At 38.4% G+C, this 26926-nt stretch overlaps 1 protein-coding gene across 2 annotated transcripts in view; it reads right to left on the bottom strand.

Moving 5' to 3' along the window:
• The window catches only part of LOC120729185 (alpha-1,6-mannosylglycoprotein 6-beta-N-acetylglucosaminyltransferase B-like), a 109254-nt gene that overhangs the window by 60126 nt on the left and 22202 nt on the right, over nt 1-26926 (bottom strand). For both annotated transcript variants that reach the window (XM_040024704.1, XM_040024703.1), the window contains exon 3: nt 14399-14549. In XM_040024704.1, the coding sequence (XP_039880638.1) occupies nt 14399-14549 (151 nt within the window). The remainder of the gene's footprint in view (nt 1-14398; nt 14550-26926) is intronic.

Genomic DNA, 26926 nt, shown 5'->3' with positions numbered 1-26926 from the left:
GTATATGTTTCAGTTTTCCTTCCCAAAACATTAGACTGCATGGTTGCACGTCATACAGTGCAAAGCCAAGCCTGCACACCCACACTGCTGTGCCCATTATGTCCATTTAAATGATTCACTTGCAGCATGCAGCATGTGTCTGTGTATGCGTGTGCCTTCCTGTCTGACTGTATTGTCTAATCAGCAGATGGTATTAACCCTCATTAAAGCCAGAGGCTTGAATAAAGCACAATAACTCATCATCAGGGAAGATAATACAAATTATTGATCATGTATGTGTGTATATGTGTCTATATAGCATCATCACATGTCTGCTGAACTAAATTAATGCTAACAACAGCAACTAAATAAATAATAAATGATGGGGCGGAGGGAATATGTGAAGAAATTTTTTTGTTGCTTTACAAAGTGTAAACAAAGAACAGGACAGCCATCAAAGTCACAGGCAGTCTCCATGCTCCATTAACATCTTTGTAAGTGTCACTTGTAAGCTTCACTGCGTATGTTTGCACCCTCTTTAATATGTTCACTGCAACAGAGAATCCATTATTTTTAGGGGCATGTATATTTCAGGGACAACAGCTGTCACCAGAATGTAGAAATGTTGTAAAGTAAAGTGATGTGTAGTGGTTTGGTTAGGTGAGGTAAAATTTTGGCATACAGCACACTAACTTGTACGTTTGTCTGAATAATTCACATTAAGTGCAGCTATGGAATTACTTTTTTCTTTTTCAATAAAACTCTTGAAGAGTATGTACATGTTTGGAAAAATATTTTTCATTTTACATAATTTCTGTTTGTCAAAAAATTCTGTTCTTTAAAAACATTTTAAAGAAACATCCATTATTAGACAGTAAAAGTGAGTTTTGCTTCCAGTACCGAGCTAAGTATGAGCCACCATCCCAACTCCATCCATCTATTCATCCGTCTGTATCTGGAGATCTATCGATCAACTGGCAAGGACCTATTTTTAGCATTCCTTGCCCAGATCAGTGACAGGTTGATCAGCTTTACATATTAGTGGTTCATTTCAAGCATGTGCAAAACATACACAGCGGTGTAAGAATACTTGCGTATAAGGGATCATGTCATTAGTGTAAGTGATGACACAGAGTTCGCCAAAATAAAACATGGGGGAACCACTGCAAAAATGTTAATAACAACAAACCTAATGAACTTCACCCATGGACATTTTAACCACAAGTCAGTATCTTGAGGATGGGCAGTTGCTAGGATAATCCGGTCGTTAAGTCTGACGTCACTAGCCGTGTCTGGGTCTAAACTCCGCTGCAGGTCCATATATCAAACGATCACTATGGCATTACTGAGAGTTGAAAAACTGTCTAAAGTCTTTCATCTTTAATAAAATGATCAGCGCTCTGCTCTACCAGGTGTAACAATTGAGTTTAACATCCAGGCATCCATGAAAACGGAATTTATGACATTTAACGGAGTTAGAAGTTAGCAGGAATTTAGCTCGCTAGCTTCTATCTAAATACAATATAGCATGTCCTGACTGCCGGGTTTTGGAAACAAATTAAAACGTACAGCTCTGTTATCACTTCCAGCATAAATGAAGACAGAAAACTAAACAGCAGTGACGTTTGTAGGGTTACTGAAGTTTGGCTAGCTGGTATATAATGATGTGCTACGTGACCGCTAGCGACACAGCTATGTTAGCATATAATAAACAAGCTAACTTTTTTTCCACTCGATAAAAGTTAACGTGAGTGTTCTCAGTGGTCAGGAACAAATGTAATCGCATGGCAGGATGCTGTAAAAGGACCAAACTTCAGCCAGGAGAACAACTGAGATAATCCATCCACAATACGAGGTTAGTCATTCATATACTGCTGCATGAGCTGGGCTGTAGTTACATCCTAAGGTTTTAAAAACTGATCTTAAATAAATGATTAGCGGTAATAAAAGCCGAGGGAGGTCAACGGTGATCACTGACTGTTTTAGGAGCTTTTTGAGATTAAATAGAAGAAAGTACAAAACATTAAACATGTTAACAACACAAAAGCCATATTAAACGCAGACTACTTTAGGCCTGGAAGTAGGATTCGTCACGTCATCACTTAACGACCGGATTATGTAGGCAAATGGAAAAAAAAAGAAAAGGGTTAATGTCCTGTTATCTGGTGAAATTATAAAGATACTGGAAAGTTACGTAAGTGACTTTTACTTGTTGTATATAAATTTTACTTTTATTTGATAAGGCACAATATGTCAAGTAAAGGTGGGCGTACAGCAGTTCACTTTCAGTTAATTATTAGTAACTATTTCCAGTAGCAGAGCCATTATTATCTGTTGTTTCAGAGAAAAAGTCGTCTCCAGTTCTCACATTACTTAGCTATGCTTATGCATTTTATATATATATATTTTTTTTAAGCGCCGCATGTCATGTCAGTTTTGTATAAAAGGATTTTAAACTAGAGCTTAATTAAGATCAATTATTGCATGTATTTTTTATTGCCACAAATTATACTCCGCTCTGTAGCAGTTATAATAAGAGCTTACAACAGAACTAATTATGATTTCACTCCTCTGTTTCATTGAAGTGAGGAAAATACACATTAGTAAATTGCATCAGTTCAACTTATTATCTTACATTGTCTTACAATGAGAACCAGGATCATTTTAGGTTATAAAATTCGACTGAAACATTAATATTATTTTAGAGAGGATTCCACAAAAGTTCCCAGCCGAAGAAGATAACACAGTGCTTGGTAAAATAGGTAACCCATCTTATGTAAGGCTCTCTTTGGGGGGCTTAACTGTGCAAGTTTGCCTCATGGAACATGACCTTCTAATCTCAGCTCTAATTTATGCTACAGTGTAAACTAATCTCGAGAGATGAACACACAGGGAAGGAGAAAGGAGACAGCCAGAGCGGGAGAAACTAAGGCAGAAATGTGGATGAAAGAGCAATAGAAGCAGCTTGCACAATGTGATCCAGATAGGGCAAAAGCAATGAGGAAGACATACATAGACTGGGAGAGTTGAGGATAAAATGGAATACCACTGGCATGAAAGGAAAGGAGATCAACCATCCACAGCAAACAGACCACGAGTGCCAGAGGGACCTTTATGTTAAGGAAAAAGAGGATAAAATAAAGACATCCCCTGTGCCTTCACGAGGAAGCAGACAAAACAGCTTGACTGAAACATTAAACGATGATTATGATCAAAGAAGTACAAGGATATACATATTTGATGGTTGACTGTTGCACGCTACTCGCAATAAAGTTTCCTCCTGTTTGATGAATGTAGACAGTTGGCTCTTTTACAAATGAGCGGAACAAGACAGAAATGAGGAAGCGCAAAGGGAAAACAAAACGGGAAGAAAGTATAGGGGGAGAAGAAACGAGAAGAAATTCACAGATGGATGCCAAGTAGAAGTAGAACACTCTGAAAATGAACTGGCAGCAAGAGAAAATCAATGTTAACTAGAGGGAGGCTTTCTAAGGATACAAATAAAAATCTGTTTTCATGTACTTATTTCTCTCTCCCTCCCATTCTGCTTAATGACTTCATCCTCTTAAGGGAAGAGGACAGCTCTGGCAGCATCCCATCAATGAAAGCTATCTGAACAAAAGATCCACATGACAAGGTGTTAGCTTGTGGGTTTGGCTGGTGTTTTTTTTGTTTGTGCTCATGTTGTCTTATGCCACCCAGTTTCATGGTGTTAATAGACCAATTTTCACAAATACAGACTGGCATATATGCCTATACACATGTATAAAGGCACAAATAAAGTGCTTGTGCCACCAAACGATTGATGAGTTTGAAGAAAAAGAATATGAATTGTATGCTATGATTTTTGCAGTCATCAGACATGAATAAATATGGCAGATTTTGAGGAGCCTGGAAAGAAAAGCGACTGGACTTCTTTAGGTTTCTTGAAAGCGTTTCACCTCTCATCTGAAAAGCTTCATCAGTACTAAAACGAAATCAGGTATTTAAACCCTAATGGGAGTTGTTCCTTTAAAAGGGTCATTGACCCACTATTGATCATGTGCCTCATCAAAAGAGCCAAGGTGTGAAAACCCATTGTGAGACCTTGACTCGCCCTACCATGTGACCTACTGAGATCACCTGATACAAGTTGTGAGTGGGCAGTAACCCTTGTGGTGTCCTCGGATCAAAAATGGTCCCTAGGTGAATGGCAAACAAGCATATGGGAATCCCGAGGATCTCAAAACTGCATTGTAGGTGGAAGACAGTTGGTGTTGTAAGCCACCCCCCTGTTCAAAGATGGTCATTCACAGAGGGAATAGGTGGCCTCTTTCACTCCTCTTTCAAACCATCTGTCCAAAATGTGAACACTGGCATCCTCGAAAGATTGGCCTTTATCTTTTAGATGCAGATGTTGTGCCATGCGTTTATGGAGTGGCTGTTTGGTTTCTCCAATGTAGAGGTCTGAGCATTCCTCGCTGCACTGTACAACATACACTATGTTGTTTAAAATGTGTTTGGGAGTTTTGTCTTCGGGATGAACCAGTTTTTGTCTGAGGGTGTGGGTCTGAAGTGCATTGGGATTTCATGCTTTCTCTTATAAACCTGCTACAAGGGATGACCAATGATGAAAATGTTGTTGTATTTGTTATTCTATATGATATCCTACCCTTCTGTAAAGAAGTGCAATCACTTTTTTTTACAAGCTCCTTAGATTACCACAACCTGGACGACTGAGAACAAGTCAGATGACCTGGACATTACAGACACTGTCGTATCCCTGATAGCTCAATAGCATTGAGTAATATTGGCAGACTGATACTCTTAATTGAGATCATCTATAAGCATCTTATAGAAAACAAATCCTGCTCCTCACACACGTCTTAAATAATCAGGCCCAATCTTATCTTAATGGCCTTGTAGTACCATATCACCCTATTAGAGCACTTTGCTCTCACACTGCAGGCTTACTTGTTGTTCCTAAAGTATTTAAAAGTAGAATGAGAGGGAGAGCCTTCAGTTTTCAGGCCCCTCTTCTGTGGAACCAGCTTCCAGTTTTGATTCGGGAGACAGACACTATCTCTACTTTTAAGATTAGGCTTAAAACTTTCCTTTTTAATAAAGCATATAGTTAGGGCTGGACCAGGTGACCCTGAATCCTCCCTTAGTTATGCTGCAATAGGTGTAGACGGCCAGGGGATTCCCATGACGCATTGAGTATTTCTTCTTCAGTCACCATGTGTTAATACACCTCTGCATAAAATCATACTCGTAATTAATCTCTGGCTCTCTTCCACGGCATGTCTTTTATCCTGTCTTCCTTCTCTTTCCCCAACCAGTCACAGCAGATGGCCGCCCCTCCCTGAGCCTGGTTCCGCCGGAGGTTTCTTCCTGTTAAAAGGGAGTTTTTCATTCCCACTGTCGCCAAAGTGCTTGCTCATAGGGGGTCCTATGATTGTTGCGTTTCTCTGTATGTATTATTGTACGGTCTGCCTTACAATATAAAGCTCCTTGAGGCCACTGCTGTTGTGATTTGGTGCTGTATAAATAAAATTGAATTGAACTGAATAGAATAGAATTTATATAAGAGTATTGGGCTTTTACAATTTAAGAGCACCTTAACAGCACATTGGATTCTCTCACCCAAGGGGAAGGATCTAATGTTTGTGAAACTTTCTCAGTCATCAGGGCTTTTGCACCATTTTAACATCAATATTTTTTAACACCTCAGTAAATACAAATTAGGACCAAAGAATGTCAAAATGAGCCAGAAATGATCCCAAAAATGACCCAGAAACCTGGGTCAAGTAAAACATTATGCCCTCTCATTTAATGTTCATGTAGGTAGGCTAAAGGCTAAAGTAACTAAAGAGACAAATCAAATATTTTGAAGCTACTTTTGAAGCTACCTGTCTCTGTTCACTGACTACAAAAAAAACAAACAAACTTTAAAGCAAGTGAATCCAGGAAATTGATTAAATAGGTGTTTCGTTGTTGATTACTTCCAATAGCTGTTGTAGAAAGAAGGCCCCAGCAGTGAAGAAGTGTAGCTACTGATGGAGCCTAGATGTTGCTTAAGGGAGGAGAAATTGGTGAAGCAATGCCAGAGTAGTGATCTTCCGAGTGTCTATGCCTAAGGGCAAACTTACCAATCTAGCGGCTTATCCACTGCACAGTAAAACAGAGTGAATCAAATCTGCATCCTTTCCCCCTCCCTCATCTTCACCTCCCATTTCCTCTGTCCCTTTCCCTCCCTTTGCTCCTTTTTGTACTTTAATGAGTGGCTGCCCTGTGGGCGAATCATAGGCTGGGGCCTCAGACATCAAGTCCCATTCACTGCTACATTGGAGTGTGTCAGCACCAATGAAGCTCACATTGTGATGGGACTGCCGCCCAGTGTATATGTGTGTGAGTCTGTGCATGGGTGTGTGTGTGTGCCCGTCTGGCCTGGATTTGGGATATGTTTTTATAAAGTGCTTTCCTCCCATTTGTTCCTCTCCCTGCTGGCAAAAATCACACTTTACCACGTCACTCATTCCCAATTTCCTTGCTGACACACACTCGCTCATTCTGTGTAGAGCAGCCGGAAGAGAACGCGCAGGGAGGAAAACAGGAACGTAGAAAGAAAAGTGAGACAGAGTTATTAAGAACAGGGCGGAAAAGAAACACAGAGGAAGTACGAGAGGGGAAACGATTGAGTGAATGAAAATTACTGAACTAAAGAGGAACGTTAAGTCATCAGTGTTGTGATAGTCACTCTGGTGTGCGTGTGTACAGCCATAATTTCTGCAGGTGCACAGATCTGTGCACTTTTCTCACGATCAAACTGCTTTTTAGCAGGAATGACCTCACATTAACTAATATGCGCACACACACACACACATACATATTGCTCCCCATCACAGAAGTTACGATTACGAATACATGGTTGTGTATGTGTGCCCATTTCTATCTGCCCACCACTTCCCTTTGTTTCTAACATCCTTTTGTTCTGCATGCTGAATCAAAACTTTCATTCCAGCTATCAAAACTCCTCCACTCCAAGGGTCTCCTTCTAAATCTGAAACAAACAAATTTCCAAAAAAGAATAATGATTAAAAAAAAATCAATGTTTTTTGTGATAACAATGTGTTCTGGATTAGATTTTATATTACTCACAGAGCACTAGTGCTGAGGTAAACTTTGTAATGAGAGAATTGAAGAAAGTTGCACTGCTTGTAGAAAAACTTGAGTCAATCTCTAACCTTGCTTTTTTTCCTTGTCTATTTTGTGGGTTTGCTCTACAGCATGACCAATAGAAATTGGCTGCTATCCTTGCCCGACTTTGGCATACCTAAAATATACTGGTGTAAATATGCTGCAAGGCTTTAGGTATGAGTCACACAGTGACCCAATACCTCAAACTACTTTGTGAAAATTGTTGCATTGAAAGTAAATTTCTATTATTGATATCAAACACAGTTGAAATATATTGTATGTACAAAACTGCTCACTGGGCTTTGGAAACCAGGAGACACTGTAATGGATTTTTTTTTTTAAATGAGTGGCTAAACGAACAGTCAGTAAGATATAAAACTTCACAGAGTCAAATGAAAAAATAGTTTTCACATGATTATATCTCCTACTTTACCCAAATACACCCAAGTCCTTGCATTTCCTCCTTGGCAGGTTTGTGGAGCGTCAGCATCTTTTCATGTGTTCCACATCCCTCATGTGTTAAACAACAGACATAGAGCAAACACAGACTTTCTTCTGTCCATAACACTTTCTATGATCTAAGTTTAAGTTTTGTGTCACTTCATGTTGAGGACCTGTTAGGTGGCCTGTTTCCTTAACAGAACATTTTCATGTAGTTGTCTTGTTGCACACCTTTTAATCAACCTTTCTGACTATCAGGCAGCCACAGGCAGTTTGTGTCGTTCTCTTAGTAGGAAGCAGCACATCATTATATGTTTTCAATTTTATTTCCTAAATGAATAAATATCCAGAACAAGAATTTGAAAAGAAAGTGTTTTTGGCCATTTTAATACTATAATTGAACATACAGAGGCTGATGCTTCATCAACTCACCAATTTCAGCGCTTTAATTACCACAAAGTTTTTCAGCTGTTAAAACATAATTTTGTTTTTTTCCCCTAATGATCAATTAGCATTTCAAAGGATATCAAATGACAAACTTTCATAAGTAACACAACGTTCCAACAGAAAACCGGAGTGATGGTTGCTGAAAATAGGTCTACCACTATGCAAATACTCCATTCAAATAAGACCTGTTAAATGAGACTATTGACAATTAAATGCCATTTTGATTTGGTTTAATATCATATTAGATGAAAACAAATGTGCATTTTAAAAACATTTTTTAGTGACCTTTTTTAGCAGTAGTGGTGAGCTCTAAATTGAGTTAAATTAGGAGAAAACACAGCAAACACCTACTCGCATCAAACTGAGTATGTGTTCCAGGTTAATTTTGTTAGCTTGATTGCAGCAATCACACTCAAAATGTTGCCCTGTTGGAGTTTTTATACTTTCTTTTACTCAGTGGTTAAAAAAAAGAAAACACAGTTACTGTTTTGGTGTATTCTGAATACTTATTTTAAAAAATACAATAAATTAAAACACCTCACAAAACAATAATAGTACTGACCAGACACTATCTATCATTGTGGCTGGAGAGATCTTGCTAAGATTTATTCTCTACCATTCAGATACCATAACTAAATGCTTTTATAATGCTCATACACTCCATATTTTATGCCTGCAAGACAAACACTTTTAATTAAATATACATCTGTTTTAACATGCCCAAAAGACCTCAACCATAAGGCGAGAGGAGGCATCCTAATCCGATGGCCAAACCACCTCAGTTATTTCCTGTTGACAAAGAGGAGCAGCAGGTCTGGTTTGACCCCTCCTTAATGACAGAGCTCCTCACCCTCTCACCGTGGGTGGGCCCAGAAACCCTTCAGAGGAAGAGTGTTTGTACCCACTGTGTTCTTATTGCTTCACTTACTACCCACAGATTATAGCCACAGCTGAGGGTAGGATCGATGATTACCGCAGATGCTTTACCAATCTGTCTGTCAATCTCCCACTCCACTTTTGAACAAGATATGAAGATATACTGGATGTACAAATCCAGTAGTTGTAATGTCATATTCATACTCTATGCATGTATTATCTTAATTGCTATTAGGAATGCAAGAAAAAAAAAATCAAGAAGGGACCATTATTACCAGTGTATGCTTGTCACATAAGAACCAAATTAATAATTAATAATCCACAACTAAATCTCCAAAATCTTATGCAGACGGTGAAATCTGAAAGAGATACTACAAGGTGGTATCAGGGGAGAATGCTGCTAAGAAGCTTTGGATGGTAGTCTGTAGGAGGACTTTGAAAATCAAGAAGAGGAAGCGAGTCAAGGCAGAGACATGGATTAAATGGTGGAAGCTGAGGAAGGAAAAAATGTTGCAAAAAAAAGTTCAGGGAGGAGTTGAGACCAGATAACTTAAAGTACAACTATAGTACTGAGAGAAAGTGCCAACAGAGGGGTTTGGTGTACTCTCTGGACAGAGGAATGAGGACAAGGTGACTTTGTGGTGAAATTAGGTACAAGTGAGTAAAAGAAACTATTCAAAGGAAATAGTTAGCAAAGAAAATGTGTGATAGTCAGGGAGATGAAGACAATAGACAGGGATACTGGGAGGCTAGGCCTACAGCAGAGAAAGGGAAAACCTGGTGTTGTATATTTACTGGCTGGACAGAGAGATCAAGATGGAAAGGATGTACAGCAGATTAGGGTGATGAAGGATGTGGATGGAAGTGCACTAATAAGTGAAAAGAGTGTGTTGAGAAGCTTGAAGGATTACTTTGAGGAGCTCATGAATGCAGAATATGAGAGAGAGAGAAAGGAGGACAGATGAAGGACAGTTAATGAATTAGGAAGTGCAGAGAATTAGTAAGGAGGAAGTGAAATCAGCTATGAAGAAGATGAAGAGTGGAAAGGGCCCAGATACATACCTGTGGAGGTATGGAGATGTTTAAGGTAGTGGACTTTTTAACCAGACTGTTGAATAAAATTAAAGAGAGTGAGAGGATACCTGAGGAATGGAGAAGAAGTGCAATGGCACCAGTTTTCAAGAACAAGGGTGATGTGCAGAGGTGGTCAAAAGGGTAAAGCTAATGAGCCATACCATGAAGCTTTGGGGAAGAGTTGTTTAAGCTAGGTTAGGAAGAGAGGTGACAACTAATGGGCAGCAGTGTGGCTTCATGCCAAGAATGAGACTGCAGATACATGTTTGCTTTGAGAGTGTTGATGAGACATATAAAGAAGGGAAGAAAGAGTTGCTGCTGTGTCTCTGTGGATCTATACGATAGGTTGCCAAGACAGGATCTGTGGTACTGCATGTGAGGGTGGTGCAGGACACATAAGAGGAAGAAAATGAAGAAGAGAGTCCAGACAAGGATGAGTGGGTGGAGATTATATCTCCAGGGTGATCTGTGACAGAAGGATAGCACCATAGAGGAAAGGTGTCTGGTTTGGAAAACTATGACGCTGACAAAAAGAGTTAAAGATGTATAGATTTTCATTGTGAGTGACCAGAATGCACAGGCTTAGAAATGAGTACATCAGAGGAACAGCTCAGGTTGAGCAGTTTGGAAACAAAGTTATAGAAGCATGGCTGAGATGGTTTGGACATGTGCAAAGGAGAGACAGTAAACATATTGGACAAAAGATGTTGAGGTGCTAGGCCATAGGAAAGACCACAGAGAAAATTCATGGATGTGGTTAAGAAGGGCATGCAGAGAGTTAGTGTAACAGAGGATGATACTACAGATGCACTGAGATTGAGGCACATGATTCACTGTGTGGACCCTAAATGGAGCAGCCAAAAGAACTAACTTCAGCATCATAAAATACAATTATTTGTGAAACATAATCTGTTTCTTACACCAATAATTACAGTTAAAAAAGTTACATCATCAATGCTTGTTGGGTAATGCTGGCTGCAAAAGGGACTTTGAACTATTTGCTGTCATGCTAGCTAACGCCATCTTTTATTCCAATTTTCACAAAGTAGTTTGAAGCATTGTGTCGATACCACTTGTCTACATCAGCTGTGACTAATACATTATAAATTCATTAAAAAAAGCTTTACTTTATACAAAAATAATATTGGGACATACAGTGAAATCACCAAAACCTACAAACCATACTGCCCAACACTACGTGGAGATGCTATTTAACTCAGTAACAGACTGTGTTAGTACTACTGTAGTTTGAGGCCATTGCTTGATAAAGTATGACCACATTATCTCCAAAAAACAAAGATGTGAACCAAAACTATTGAACTATAACCTTGAAATTCTCAATATAAAGGTTAAACAGAATCGGGCAGCCTTGTTGGAATGAAATCCCCAGCATGAACTTATTGCTGGCACTGTCAAACAAGGACCAAATAGCCTGTTCTTATGATTCAGTTATCCTAATTATGTATTTGTGAAGCATAATCACTTGTTACTACATTTTTAACTAATTTAGAGAGACCCTGCAGTACATCTATTCATTATTTAGCTGTGATGTTGTAAGCTGGCAGCAATTCTAGTGCTCAAGGGCAAACTGGACTAAGTGTTTAAAAGAGGATTGTGACACAGCATTGATTTCAGCTCATGTTTAAAAGCAATTACATCTTGCCCATAGTATAAGTATCTATTCACCCCCTCAAAACAATGCCCTTCAGTAGAGTAATACATGAATACCATCCTACTTTGAGTCCCTGACAATATACAGAGTTACACTCTCAGCAGGGTACTTCTCAGTAATGGCCTAGGAGTAGAACGGCTTCCTCCACATTAAACAGCCCATTACTAGACATTGATTGCAGTTAACACCAACGTCAGACTGTATTAATCGTTCCATTCTTCCGCTCGAGTGCCTCTGCACAGACCTGAACCTGAGTGCTTATCTGGGATCATTTAACAAGGTTTGAGGAAGTGAAGGGATTTCTGTCAGTGTGTATCACATCACTCCTGCTGAGTTTAGTCTGGCTGTTTGAAAATGAAAGTTGTAAATGAAGTGAATGTTATAGAAAGAGACAAATCAGATGTTTCAATGCTAACGGGGCAAAGAGGGGAGCAGTCTGATAAAAGCTAGAGTAGCAAGGTCATGCAAGACTTGTCTGTTCCCAGCAGGGATTTTGAGTTACCAGTCAGCAATTTCCACAAGTGGCTGTAGGAGGGGGGAAAGGGAGAGCAAGCACCTAAGAGCTAAACACAATATTGCAAGGAGTAAAAAGGAGAGAAGACAGAAGTCACAACTATAGTGGTGACAGGGAGATGCTGTACATGATAATAAGGAACTCATCTTAGCAACTGCAAAGCCATCTGGACATACAAGGGAAGATGAAACTGGAGGGGAAATTGGCCAAATTTAAATCACAAAAAAGGATTTACAGTACCACGAAAAAGTCTGGGGCCACTTGTTGTTTCTTTATATATTGCTAAAATATGAAGAAATGAAGAGGAAAATGGGAAATAGTTAAAGTGAAAATATAAATGGAAATACAGTATATAAGGCAAAAGCAGAGTTTGTGTAAATCTAACGATCTTGAAATTAAGTGTATGGTATGACCAGCATTATTCTTCAACACAGTCTGAAGTCTCTCAGGCAAACTTTCTTGTAATTTCTTTAAGTAATCCTCAGGAATAGTTCTCCAGGTTTCTTGAAGGACATCCAAAGCTCCTCTTTGGATGCTGGCTTCCTTTTGTTCCATTCTGTCAACATGAACCCACAAGCTTCAATAATGTTGAGGCTCAGACTATGGAGAGGCTGATCCATGACTGACAGTGTTCCATTGTGTGGTTTTCTATACAGGTATGCCTTTTCTGCATTGGCAGTGTGTTTGGGAGGACTGTCATGCTGAAAAAACCGTTGCCAGTCAGATGCTTCCTAGATGGTATTGCATGGCGGATCACAATCTGATTTTGTACTTTTCTGCACTCATAATTCCATCAATTTTGACACTTCCCATTTTATCCTCTATTTGTACAGTTTGAGACATTTTCCAAGGACACACTGCACACCATGCCAACATAGGCCCAAAGAACTATTCATTTTCAGTTAATTGTTAGTAGTTTTCAGCTAATAGCTCTTTGGGAATCAACTGATTGGTATCTGTGCCTGTCAAACTGTGGAATTACTTAGCACTTAGTTCCTCCTACGCCGGGCGGCGCATCGGGCAGCTAGTGATCTCCATCGATGTTGGTCAGCAGCGACTGCTTCAGCTTCGTCCCAGGCAATGTCGACAGTTCTCAGATCGTCCATGAATGTTCGACGCCATGTGGTCTTTGGTCGGCCTTGCTTTCGCTTGCCAGTGCGTGGACGCCATGTCATGACAATCTTAGCTGGGCGATGAGGGGGTAGACGTAAAATATGGCCCGCAAAGCGGAAGCGCCTTTCTGCAACAACATCGGCTAATGGGCGGGTGCCTGCTCTTCGTAGGACCTCCTCATTTGTTATTCGGTCGTGGTAGGAAATTCTCAGGATTCGCCGCAGGCCACGTTGTTGAAGCATGTTCAGGTGTTGAATAATTGCACTTGTTGAGCACCAGGTTTCACTAGCGTAAAGTGCAGTAGGGAAGACGATAGAGTTCAATAGTCTGATCTTGACCCTAACATTCAGGGAGGTCGAGTTCCAAATAGGTTGGAGACGTCGCAGGACACCAACTGCCTTCCCTACTCTGGCGTCTGTGGAATATTTGGCATTTTTTGTACATTCAATTAAAAACATAGGAACAAATTACATGTTTTTGAGAAAGGCTGCTACTAATAAGGTGCCTAAAAATACAATTTAAAATAGGTTCTTTTCAACGCTGGCTCATCCTTCGTATTAGTTGCTTTTTATGCTTTAATGACGTTTAATGTTGTAGATCGGTGGTGAGTGGCTAAAATACAAAAAAGACCCTTTGTCTAAAAATGGTCAGATATACGAATTAAACTGAGGATGAGTGAAAAACACTTTGAAGGGCCCTCAGAAGGCCTTTTAAAGTGTTAAAAGTGGTTACAACAAAGTCTGGCTCCTTGGAAGCAAAACATAAAGAAATGATGGGCGTCTCAAGACTTTTGCACAGTACTGTACTATATATTTTTTAATCTATTCCCCGAACTTCATATGTATACGAAGTATAAAACTCAGACTGATAACAGTGGTAACAGTGCTTTTATAGGAAGAAACCTTTGTATGTTGATTAATGATTGATACTAGCAGATGCAGTTTCGAAGACAAAAAACATAACATAAACCTGTATTTATTAATATATAATCACTATAAACATTTATCAAGGACATTACGTAGGAGAGGTGATCTGAATAGAGTAAACCGTTAACACACAAGAACTGTAAGAAGAACTAAAAGAACTGAAAAAACATACTGTACCTGTTTATGGCAGAGCTGAGCTCATCCAGGCGCCTTGCGTCAGTGGTGGAGGTGTTGTCGAGTTTGGACAAACTGTCCATCCTCTTCAGAATCACCTCCAACATGTCGCTAATCTTCCTCAGCACACCACGTGACTCCACGCCTCCCAGCACTGAGTGGAAAGACAGACGTGAGACAGGAGATGAATGAAAGCTGGACAGTGAGTACATGAAGCTTGCAGAACAGCACGCACATTAATCATACAGCCTCCAGCTCTTCTGGCTCACCATACTGTTGCTGATTTTGGCCGTGTTCTTGTTTTGCACAACTGTCACGATGCACTTGACTACAATGAAGATCAAAAGCAAAGTGGCAAACAATGCAAAAGTCCTCAAACAGATTTGTGAGAAGGATTTTCACTTAACTTCTGTATTGTGTGTAGGAGCCTCAATATCACTTTTTTCTTTTTCTTTGCAAGGCTGTCAAGAAAACTACTTGTATAGTAATGAATTTTTCTTACAAGGAAGACTGTAATACAGAACGTCAGCCCATCTATGATCTTTGGTGTTGGTCGTGGCCAATACTCCAATACATACAATTTAAGTTCTTATCCAAAGATAAATGAAGTCAAAACTCTTTGAACTTTGTTGTGTGTCCCTATTTTTGGTGTGTGTTTCAGTTTTAAATCAACTCATTTATTAAATTAATTCCAACCCAGCAGGACTCAATAGTACCTCTAATTTAACTAACCAATGCTCGTGAGTTGGATTAGACCCATCTTTGAAATCTCTCTTCCTTTTGATCTCAAATACAGGCCGATAAAATTTTGTCACAGGTGGGATGCTATCACGTTGCCAAAAATTGTTCCAGTGAAAGACTGCTAAATTACTCAAAAACTGCACGCGCATAATGGTTCCAGAATTTGGCACACACATGCACATACTATGAATTTATTGAGAGGCAATGTGATTTTATAAGTTTGACTTGCACAGTTATCGAAAATGTTCTGGCACCGAAAGCTCATTCTCACCCTACCATTTCAGACTCATGAGAGCAGCTCCTCTTCAATTCAGCCCGTGTGTTATTCTTCATCTTAAAGTCTAAAAGCCAACATTTTGATTATGTGTCTTTAACCTGCATATCTCCAGCTTGATCTCTTCCTGTCTGTCTGCAGCAGTGCACATTACCCAGTGATGTATTCTGATCTCTCCTCATAAACTGGATTTTGCTCGGGTCAGAAAACCAGACACTCTGGAGTCTGATGTCTTAATGTAGACTTATCTTTATATCCTTTGATACCCTTTGATATAAAGATATGAGGGTGAGATGTCCACCAAGGCTATATGGAATATAAAAAGCCAGCAACTAATTATGCTGGGGCGCTCAGTCACTTTCTTTTTCTTGCATGTTCTTCTGTCTGTCCGTGTGAAATCCAAGAGGAGAAATCGAAAGGAGTGGCTGTGCACACAGTTGTGTGTGTGTGTGTGTGTGTGTGTGTGTGTGTGTGTGTGTGTGTGTGTGTGTGTGTGTGTGTGTGTGTGTGGAAAGATGAACACACTGGCCATCAGAGTTGAAAAGTGACTCATAACACAAAAGAGCACATACACAGTAGCAGAGACAGTGAGAAGAGAGACGGTATAAAAAGGTTTACCACACCTCATTAGGATAATTACACTGACTCTGGCAGGGTCAAGAGTGCCTATGAATTCAGTCATAATGGACCAGAATGAGGAAGGTGACTGAAAGCATGAGACACAGATGGAAAGCTTTCTCATTTAATTACTCTTCTCTATTCGGTGTATGTACTGATCATCATTTTTAAAGAAAAAAGTAATAGACAAATTATTCAGAGTGAAAACTAGTGTCCCAGGAAATGGAAATTATTCCAGCAAGATTTATGTAAAATCTTGGCAATACTTTATCTTTTGTTTAGCTGAATCATGAAATAAAAATAAATCACATACTTTACCTCATACTGATATATTACCTCATTTAAATCAGATAGGGACAAAGCAGTTGTCTCGCCTTCAACCCTTTCAAGCAACCAACAGAGCTTGAAAGGGTTTATATAATGTTTTCCAAGCAAAAGTTTCAAAGTTTCATTTAATAACTACATATTACATAAATTGCATACTTAACCAAAACATTATGTCTTAAATCTTCACCGACCTTTCAGTTTATTTATTTATTTTAATTATGGGTATCTGCTTTCTTGCAAGTTTAGATAAAAACAATGGTGAAGAGGTAAAAGATACCAACGTGATGCTAAAATAAAACATGAAATAAAAAACAGATTAAAGCTAACAAACTTACAAACATAAATGACAAATTAACGCAACAATGATGCGGCGAAAAGTAGCAATTTATCATTTTTGGAGGGGTCGACAGGAAACGTGATGTAAGGTCGATGGTTATATGAGGCAAACATAGGTAAGTGGTGATTGTGACATATACAATACCTTCAGTTGAAAATTAAAACTTGCTTTTCAAAGGTTTGGTAACGTAAACTGATCCAGTCCATATTTTGATCACATCAGTTAGAATTGTACCAAATAGAGTCCATAAGATATTCCCTCAAAGAAATCCCGTCCACCATCATCAACAGAGTTTTGGTAACCATACGGGTTGATGGTAAGAACCTTAGAGCATGTAGCTTGGGACGGCAGGGACACAAAGGTCACAGTTTATTCCTCTAGCTTTCCATCAGGGTTTAATGGTGCCTATATTGACACTGCTAACACCTGGATTACACTGCCTGACCATTCTGTCAAACCCCATGTCTGCTGCTTGACAAGCAATTACAGCCAATAGGTGTCAGAGCCTAACATCTCCAGCACAAGGTCATTGTCTGCCTTGTTTTCCGCCACCAACAGCAGGAATCGTAAGTTCAATGAGTTATTGCCACAGTGACAGATGTATTCATCTGAAACTGACAGTGTCACGTCCTCTGCCTATGATAGATTGCTGTTTAACAGTTCGCGGCTTGGTCCTTCTGGTGACATCTTTGTGACTGGCTGATAATGGATGACAGCTATGTCAAGAGTCGTGTAAATTGAAGGAATAGTTATCCTGGTAAACTGAAAATTCTTGGCACGGGTTAAACAAATGAGTGTTTGTTAATTTGAAAAAAATCCACAAAATGACATTACTGGCAGAGCTTCATAAAGTGCATTTAGATCCAAACCACCTACTCTTTTATTAGTTTGGCTTGCCAAAATCTGGATTTGATGCTATTAATTAATAAAATACTACAGGGGAGTATGTATATTAGCAAAGAGTAGGGTATATTACAATAAATTTTTTTTGACAGCTACAAGCTCCTGGGATGTTCAGCAGTGAGCAAATGGGAGTGATTTCAACCTAAAGGTATAAAAGATCCAATAAGTTAATGACTGCATCTTTCACATGTTCCCATTGTCTAATGTTCATGTCAATTCAAGTCAGGGGGCTAATCGTTTAAATGACAACACTATCCCTGTAGCTTTATTACAGGGAAACAACACGTTTAACATGTACGTCAAATGAAACCGTACACAAATCTCACTGCTGTAATACAGTATATAATAGCAAACAATGACATGTTATATGTAAGTCATGATCTTTGGGTTTGGTCAGTTTTAAAATATAATGGTGTCAAAAAAAAGGCCACAGGACACAGTGTCCTCTACAGAAAGGGAATTTTAAAAAAGAAAAAGATGAGCAACAGACAGTTTTTACTTACTGCATTACTCAGCAAGGTTGTTATTTTAATTGGACTGTGGAGCCCCAGGACTTAAATTATACAACTTTTTTTAAACAAGCAAAAAATAAACAAGAAAAATAGATACATTTCAACTAATTCTTTCTTGCAGCAGCTTATAGTTGCCCATTTTTAGCTTCCATGTTCTGTTAAAGAAGGTAACTCAGAAGTGTCAGGGAAAGTTTTATATATGTGTAGTTTACTGATTTTATACAGATACCTATACTGGGGTTGACATGAATGAAAGTTTACATAATGTTGCTCTCTGTAAAAGCTGGTGTTTCTCCTTCTGTACAGCAGAACCCACACAGCAGCAACTAGGGCTAGCTTAAATACTATTTTACATATCATTGGGCAAAAAAATAAACTAAATAGGTAAATAACAGTTAAAAAGTAATTAATTAGAGCAATATCAGTGATAACACTATGTTTAAGTTGACTGACACAGTGCAAAAATTAAATATTAACATATAATGTATATAACACAAATATTTTAAGATTCGATTAGATCAGTCTTAGGTAATACCAACAAACCAAAAAAGACAATATTTTGGGTTTTCTGTGAGGGTCCTGTATTGTGCACCGTGTGCTGTGATGCCTCTGGTGACATGGCTCGTTGTTTATTATATCTATTATAAGGGTACATGCTGTGAGGACTGAGTGTTTCCTGACTAGCTCCCACAAAAATGTTATTGTTTTACTATTATCCATAGCTGTTAGCTGCTACTTTAATGATAAGACTTTAACAATAAAAGATGAGTAATGTGGCTATCGGATAAAGGTATCTAGGTCGCTCCATGTTTCCACAGGGGCTGCAGTGGATGGATCTTCATGTTTGTTTTTGCAAAGACTTTATACTGGAAACACGTCCGGATACAGCCCTCCCAATTATCCCGAGATTGGGACCAGTACTGGGACTAGCTTGTGACCCCCTGAGGCTGGGTTTGTGGCTGTGGTTAACACTGAAGTACGTAAACATTTACATTTGTCTTTGCTGAGTAGAAATCAAATGTCTAGACGAGCTGTAATATGAGACTCCAAAGAGAATACCGAATTGAATATATGTGAGATAAAAATATAGCCATAGTATATGTTTTGTTTTTTTTTAACTTTTTGAAGGTAATTAAAGTCATAGAAAGGGTCAGATAAAAAAAAAATATTAGTGATTTTCCTTCATCAAATTTTTTCATGTTGCTAACATAAAATTACATTTCACCCAGGCAAAATGGCAATTATGACTCTACAATATTGCAATTATTAATCCCAGAGGTATGATTTTCAGTACCAAAAAATTAAACTGACTGCAATCTGCTATATTTTAGTGATATGCTGGTGGGGCGTAACACACAAATTAACACACTTGGCCATGTGAGTTCACTTAGGCAACACGCACACAAACGTCCTGGAGACACATGAACATACATTTGTGTGCATAAGCTATGACGTGTGCCAAAACAGGATGATGTTTTGATTGGCTTGGGGGTGTGTTTGCATATTCATGAGAAGAAAACCATTTATGGTTTGAAGAATGCTCACAGAAGGGGCTTCTGGATAGGAGTTGACACAGCTAAATTAACTGGACACCAGTGTAATTTTGTCACAGGCACGCACACACACCCACACACCACATGCACGCCCACACCAGTGCACACACAAGGCTTTAAACTTCACATGAAAATCCACCTTGAAACAAAACGCATATCATTTCAGAACATTAAGACTTGAATTAATAATGACACACAGAGCATTTAAAGGGAAGGTTCCTCAGTGCTTAATAACGTTGTGGGCTCATAAGTGTTTTGTGTTAGATATTCCATCCCACTGAGTATAATTTGAAAGCAGGGTTTCCAGCTGTGATTCAGAAAATGCAGTTACATCCGAGTAACAACATGGGTGATGTCACCGTGTCCTGCCTGTTGTTTGCCATTATTCACTGTCAGCATCCCAATTTTAATCCACAAGCTTACCAGGGCCCAAGCCTTGACAACACGAAGAAGGAAAAAGAATACCAGGGTACCTCGGTTATTACTACTGTCAGCCTAAATAAATACTGAAGTTGCACTAAAATACACCGTTTTTGCAGTCTACACAGTGTAAAAGCAAAGCCAATTCAGTGATATACTCACTGTAATATTGTGAATGTATCAAGTTTAATATTGAATTGTTATTGAATGGAAATTGAATTTTGTCTTCGTTAAAAGACAACTACTGGTGGTTGTATTGTGCTAGCTATTTCCAGTTAATCTTTATGGTGCAAACTGGAGTCTTGAGTGACTGGTAACATATCATTGTATGCAAATTAAGCATGGCATGCTGGACAGGGCGATAGCTCTGTGAGATGTTGAGAGACATTGAATAAGGGAGTAGACCCGAAACTCAGCCTTGACTTTCTGGTCCAGCATCAGTCTTGAGAGGACATCATCACCACTATGTGATAGAGCTGAAAAGAGTAAAAGACTTGTACTGTACTAATCAAATACAGATCTAATGCATGCAATGCACATACATATTAATGCACGTATGATGCATAATCATCTGCACATAGTCTTCCATCACCCGACTCCTCCAACTTGATCTTACTTCTCCCTAAACATTGTTCTTCTTCATCATCTTCCCCATCAGCTTTTCTGTTTCCCCGTTAATCGTATTCCTTAATTAAGTCTTCATTCCGAATGTCCAGTTTTACAAACTCCAGTAAAACTCCTCTCTCGTTCCTCAGAAACCAGACAGACAGTCGGTTAATATCCCGCTACCACTCCAATCTCCAGTACATCTCCTCTCCTCATTTCCACACCCGCATTCAATTACTACAAATCACATGCAATTTAATTATTATGGTGCAGCAGATCTACTCTTCATTAGCTAAAGAACGTGAGGTCTTTGTGAAAAGAGTGGAATGAGCGGAATTTGTGTTTCCCTTTTTTGTTTTTCTTTTTTTTTTCCAGCACAATGCAAATGAAGTAAAGGGTGAGAGCAGGTCTTAGCCAAATGAAAATGCACCAAATGAAGCATGAATGAAGTGAAATATTGCACTAGAGTAAACACAGTGAATACCAATGATCTAAAAGACAATTTAATAAGATGTAAGACCAGAAATGATGGCATGATCAATAAGCTATTTTGTGGCCTACAGTAAAAAACAACCCTGAAAGAATAGAATTTAATAGAAGCAAACCAGTTAGCGGCTAATTCTGCTACAGCTTAATTCCGTCTCTTCTTCTGCTGAACTTTTGAAATATTTATTGTTCATTTAGTTTTGACATTTTCCTCACCATTTATCCAGTGATGTCAAGGCAAATTGGGTTTTATGAAACTAGATGGGACAGATGAGAGGATATTAGAAGCTACAAAGAAGGAAAGACTATTACAGTGTCTATTATCAATGACACTTTCTGTCACTTCACTTTTGAGTAGTTCTCTATTTTAGCAATCAGTGAGTTGATGAAGAAAGACCGAGTATAGCAGCAATGGCTATTATTGTCTTAGCAGTTCAACTTCTCTTGTCCCCTCATCCTCTTTCCTCTCTTATTTCTTTCTCACTTGTAATTCCTCTAAGCTGATGGTTTATTTGATTTGTTGGACATTATCTGTCACGTTAGTATTTTTTGTTCTTTTCCCCTTTGGAGCATGTTTTTGAATTCTTTGTCTATATTTTCATTCTCTCTAAGCTCTAAATGTTCCTTGTTTCCTTTTTCTCATCTTGATTTATCATAGTTTATATTAGGATGATGACATTGGATGAAAAACGAGGATCCTTTCAGACATACACACACAAGAGGCACACATCCAAACAAAGCGCTTGAGACAGACGAAAAATATATATGTATTTGAACAGAGACCAACTTGGATGCAGTATGAAAGGCTAATCTGTTGACAAGTGCAGTATTTCAGTGCATGTGGGTGTATTTGTTTCTTTACAAAACTGGAATGAAATAGGCTGATAAGATTTATTTCCACAGAACACAATTTCAAAAGGGTTATAAAAAATTTTTTTTTCATCAGATAGTATTATTCTTTTGGGAATTACACATAAGAAATGCACTGTCAGTCTGTTTCACTGAAGGGTGACATTGTTGAGTGATGATCTCCTTTTTGGTTGAAAACATCATATATTGGCACAGTCACGGAGTATTTGGAGAGCTACTGTTATTGTTTCTTCTTAAAGCTGTATGCTTCATTTCCTTCAATGTTACATTTTAAACTTGATGCTACATTAAAGTGCTAAGTCTCAGCTTTAATTGGAGTGGGTTTAGTATTGAAACATGTTCAGATACAACTCTGTGAAGCTGTAGTGCTTTAAAAGTTTTATGAGTCATAATGTCTCATTTTTTGTGTGAAGCCAGCGAGCAACCCTTAGTATCTTCTCTACTTCTGTGATGCTCACTTGACTCCTCACTGCAGCCACTTGCAGCTGTTGCTTGTTGTCAGGTTTCTCTGCCTTTACTTTGGTCTTTAGCGACTGCAATGCAGCTCAGATGATTGAGATCTGGCAGTCAACTCGACCAGATGAGATATATTCATATTTTATATACAAAGATTTAAACTTTTTCCTTGCTGTAGCTGCAGTGGTGGAATTAGAATACCAGGCTGAGACCATCAGACTCTGTGTCTGCTTGTTGTTATTTTGTGTTGTGTGTTGGGGTTTTTTGTGGATACATCTTGCTGAGATGACTTTCATAGACAAGTATACTGTAAGGATTCACATAGGCTTTTTTTTTTGTATGTAACCCTTAACGGGTGAAAATGGCATTGAAACTTTATCTTTTTCATTTCCTGATGAAGTCCACATCTGTGTGGAAACAACAACTACAGGAACAATCTTGCTACAAAAATATGATGACAAAAACAAAAGATTCTCTAGATGTAACTCTGTGCTTAACTTTTATTGGGTTTCACGGCTGATTGGGTGAGGTGGTCCCCTGGCTGTGTTTAGTGTTGTTGTCCTTTTGAATGATAAAATATTCATCAGTCACACTGTAGTTTTTTTTTTTATTTTTGTTTCCAAAATATACCAGAATATACTGCTCACAGTAAAACTGACAGACACAGGCCATAAAAAAAGACTATTACTACATTTTTTTCAGGAAGTCATATACCTCTTTTATCAGCCTTTGGTGATACAAGCTATAAACCTTCAATTTGTGCTCCAAAAGTTTTAAAAGCAGTGACATGAATGCTTCTGAAATGTGGAACATATTGGTGTCTGTATTCGTGCATTCTTGTTCTAATCCTTCAGAAAAAAAAAGTATAACTCTCAAAAAAACAAACAAACCACAGTTTGTTGTATTTGAAAGTACAAGCAGGCACGTATTCATGTGCTATCCCGAGAAGCTTGACAGACACAAGCCGTGACCCTCATTACCATTTCCACCACTCACTGAAGTCACGGTCTCTCCTGTTTACTTTCACTATTTCCAGCACAGCTTTGCTGTTCAGAGCAGACAGGCATATGGCTGCAGGGGTTGCTTCTCACCACAGCCACAAGAATTTATGTTAGCGTGACTGGAAGATATGGAGTGCTTGAGCTTAAACAGTGTGTATGTAGCTTCAGATGGTGGTGTGCAGGAACTACGAAATATCTGTGACATGACGGTTTTGCTTTTGTGAGTGACTAAGCTGCCATATTCGTGCCTGAGTGTGCAAATATAGTCAACCATGCATGTGACAGTAGATCCTAATGACAGATTTCTTGGAAAAGAGCAGCAGAAAAGAGAAAATAACAGGTGAAATACATATCTGATGCTGATGAGCCTGTTTGCCTACCTGCACATTCAAATAATGTGAGAAAATCGGCATGCTTCTGACATCAGGATACTTATATAAAGTATGCATGACTATAATCTCGTATGTTCATATGTTAAGTACTGTATAATGTACAGTACCAATATTAAAGCATATCAACTGATAAAATATAAGAGCTGGTGAAAATTTGGAAGTGTCACCAGCAAAATAAATAGTTGGCAAATAATTATAAGCATCTCAAAATATGTAATTAAATATATACATACATAAAGAATTCCATTACTGTGTTCCCTATGCATGAAGTAGTGACACCATGGGGGTTTGCACACTTAAAAGACTATGGAAGCTCTTACTTAATTTAATTAACTCAGACTTAATTTTGTGCCCCATTACTTTTGCCGTAGCCACATTATGACACTATGACTTATTAAGGGATTATATGCCTCTTAATAACCCGTACAGTATGAACGAGAAGAATATTCACAGCATATGTACATGTGGACAACTGGCTGGTTTAAAGCAGACCAAAAAAATCTATGCATGAAATTTAAGTTCATTTGCCTTGCATGGTAGCTAACCTAGCTCATCAAAAGAGAAAACAAATATCAACTTTTTGTAACCATAAAATGAACATTTCACAAGTTTTCTCAGAATACATAAAAGGTGCTAATGTTTGGGTTATACCTAGTGCAATATTATTTTGCACATGCATATGATGATCTCCTGCCCTAGGCAGTAACTGTGCATTCGTTGTCTTGCCATTATCTTTCAGTACATCACTTCAAGGCCTCCCATCAATCTACATCACAATGAAACATGGTTGCACTGCAGGCCTGGGGGAAGGATAAGGGACAGATGAAAGAGAATGAAAAAGACAGCAGAAAATTGGTTTAAGAGAAGGGGATTTTAATGGCCATCCTTTGGTATTTGAGAAATAACATCATATATGCCAGAGGACAATGACAGATTTAATGTTGTCATACAGTCAAAGCAAAGACAGCATCAATATAAAAGATATAGAAATTATCTGTAAAACTGACATTGATGGAAACTTTTATTCTATTTTTTGTATCTAAAGGTACACTATGTTGCAAGCAGGTGACTAGGCTTTCTACTGACTAAGAGGACAGTGATTCATTTCAGCTTCATCCTAGTTGTTTCCCTACCTTCTACTCTCCATGCATTTACTTAGTCTGAACAATGAGTACTGAATTTCTTAAGATCAACTTATCTTGTGACCCCTCAGTAATCTTTGTATCCTTTTTCCTGAATTTTTCTCCAGCCCCTTCACTTTCAATTGCTCCTCATTTTCGCCTCACTATTACTTTTTCATACTTTCCCTTCTGGCATCTCACACTGCTTCTTCCCCTTGAATCTCATCTAATAGCATCTACCTCAGGTCCCTCTGTGGACCTATAATGTTTGCCTCTAATTCAGCCTTCAGCAGATAAATTAGCATCTGTCAAGGCTTTGCTCTGAGCTGGGAGCTTTGGCAGAAGCTGCTCTCTTTTTTGCATAATGGCACACTCCAGAGCCCTGGCACATTCACTCATCCTGTTATTTACTCTGACTCACAGGTAATGAAGCAAGGGACTGGTGAAACTGTGTGTGAGAGAGGAACGACAAGACCACGCTTGGAGCCAGAATGGACATCTGGCCTTGTGATACTGGGAGGATGACTTGCAAACTGGGGATATACAAATGTTTACAGTAGAACTAAACAGCTGGGCTGGAGGCAGATTAGATGTACACTGCAAAAAGTTTTTAGCTGAAGGCTAAGCCAATGACTGTGCTGCAGTACTGAAATACAACAAAGATAGGGATGCTGTGTAAAATCTAGATAAAAAAAAAAGAAGAATACAATGATTTTCAAATTTCATAAACTCACATTTTTGTTCAAACTTCATTATTTCATCAAAAATATTAGCTCATTTTGAATTTGATGTCAGCAAGACATAATAAAAAAAATTGCGATGTTGGAAAAGTAATTAGCACTAAAAAGAAAAAGCTGGAGGAACGCCTTGCAACTAATTAGATTAACTGGCAACGGGTCAGTATCATTGCTGGGTATAAGACTATAAGACTTTGAATTAAAATTCTGTGAATCTGAAGAAACGTCTGTACACAAGGGCCAATGTCAAAAAGAAAGAAAATGCAAAACAATATTAGATGCCAGTGATCTTTGGGTCCTCAGGTTGCATTGCATTAAAAACAGGCCAGATTCTATCATTGCTAGCATTCAGGAACACTTCCAGAAGTCATTATCTATGAACACAGTTCACTGTGTCCACAAATGCAGGTTAAGTCCCTATCGTGCAAAGAAGGAGTACAAGTGAAGCATTTTTGCCCTTATCTGGGCCAAAGCTCATTTAAAAAGGTACTTTGGTTAGACAAATAGAAATTTGAAATTCATTGTGGAAACATGGAAGATGCATCCTAAGGACTAAAGAGGAGAAGACTTGTTATTGAATCAAAAGTCTGCATCTCTGATGGAATGATACATGCAATATACATTCAGATGGCAAAGACCTTGGGAAAACAACGCTTAACAAGACAAAAAAAAATTCAGTTGGCCTTAAAAACCAGCCCCAACTCTCCAGTCACCATCCTGATAAAGATCACACAGTAGATAATAAAACCTTAAAATAAATAAATCTTTTTTGCTGGCTTATATCTTGTAAGTAACACATAGCTTTTCTGCATTGAAAAGCACATTTTTTGCTGGATTTGCTTTTTGCAAGTGTAAACTTGATCACGGACGGAATATTAAAACACTACACTTTTTTTCCTCAAGACGTTCAAATCAGAAAACAAAGGGCACTGTTTAAATTTTCAGGAAACATGTCTAACAGCAGCTTGTTACTCTCAAAAGCTGCATTAAATAATTAAAGACTTTTATTACAATTTTATGCATCACTGACAGAACTCAAATCTTTTTCCACCTCATTCTGACAAACATTGTATATATATAATACAGTGTATTAAGTTTCCTGAAATGCCATTTGTTCCTGTATGTGCTATAGTATTTACATACTAATTCTTGTAAAAATCATATGGCAGCTTAGCTA

The sequence above is a fragment of the Simochromis diagramma genome, unplaced genomic scaffold (assembly GCF_900408965.1).
Source record: "Simochromis diagramma unplaced genomic scaffold, fSimDia1.1 OVJJ01000302.1, whole genome shotgun sequence".
Lineage (NCBI taxonomy): Eukaryota > Metazoa > Chordata > Actinopteri > Cichliformes > Cichlidae > Simochromis > Simochromis diagramma.
Note: the sequence above shows the minus strand (reverse complement) of the source record. Positions and strands in the feature narration are given on the sequence as shown.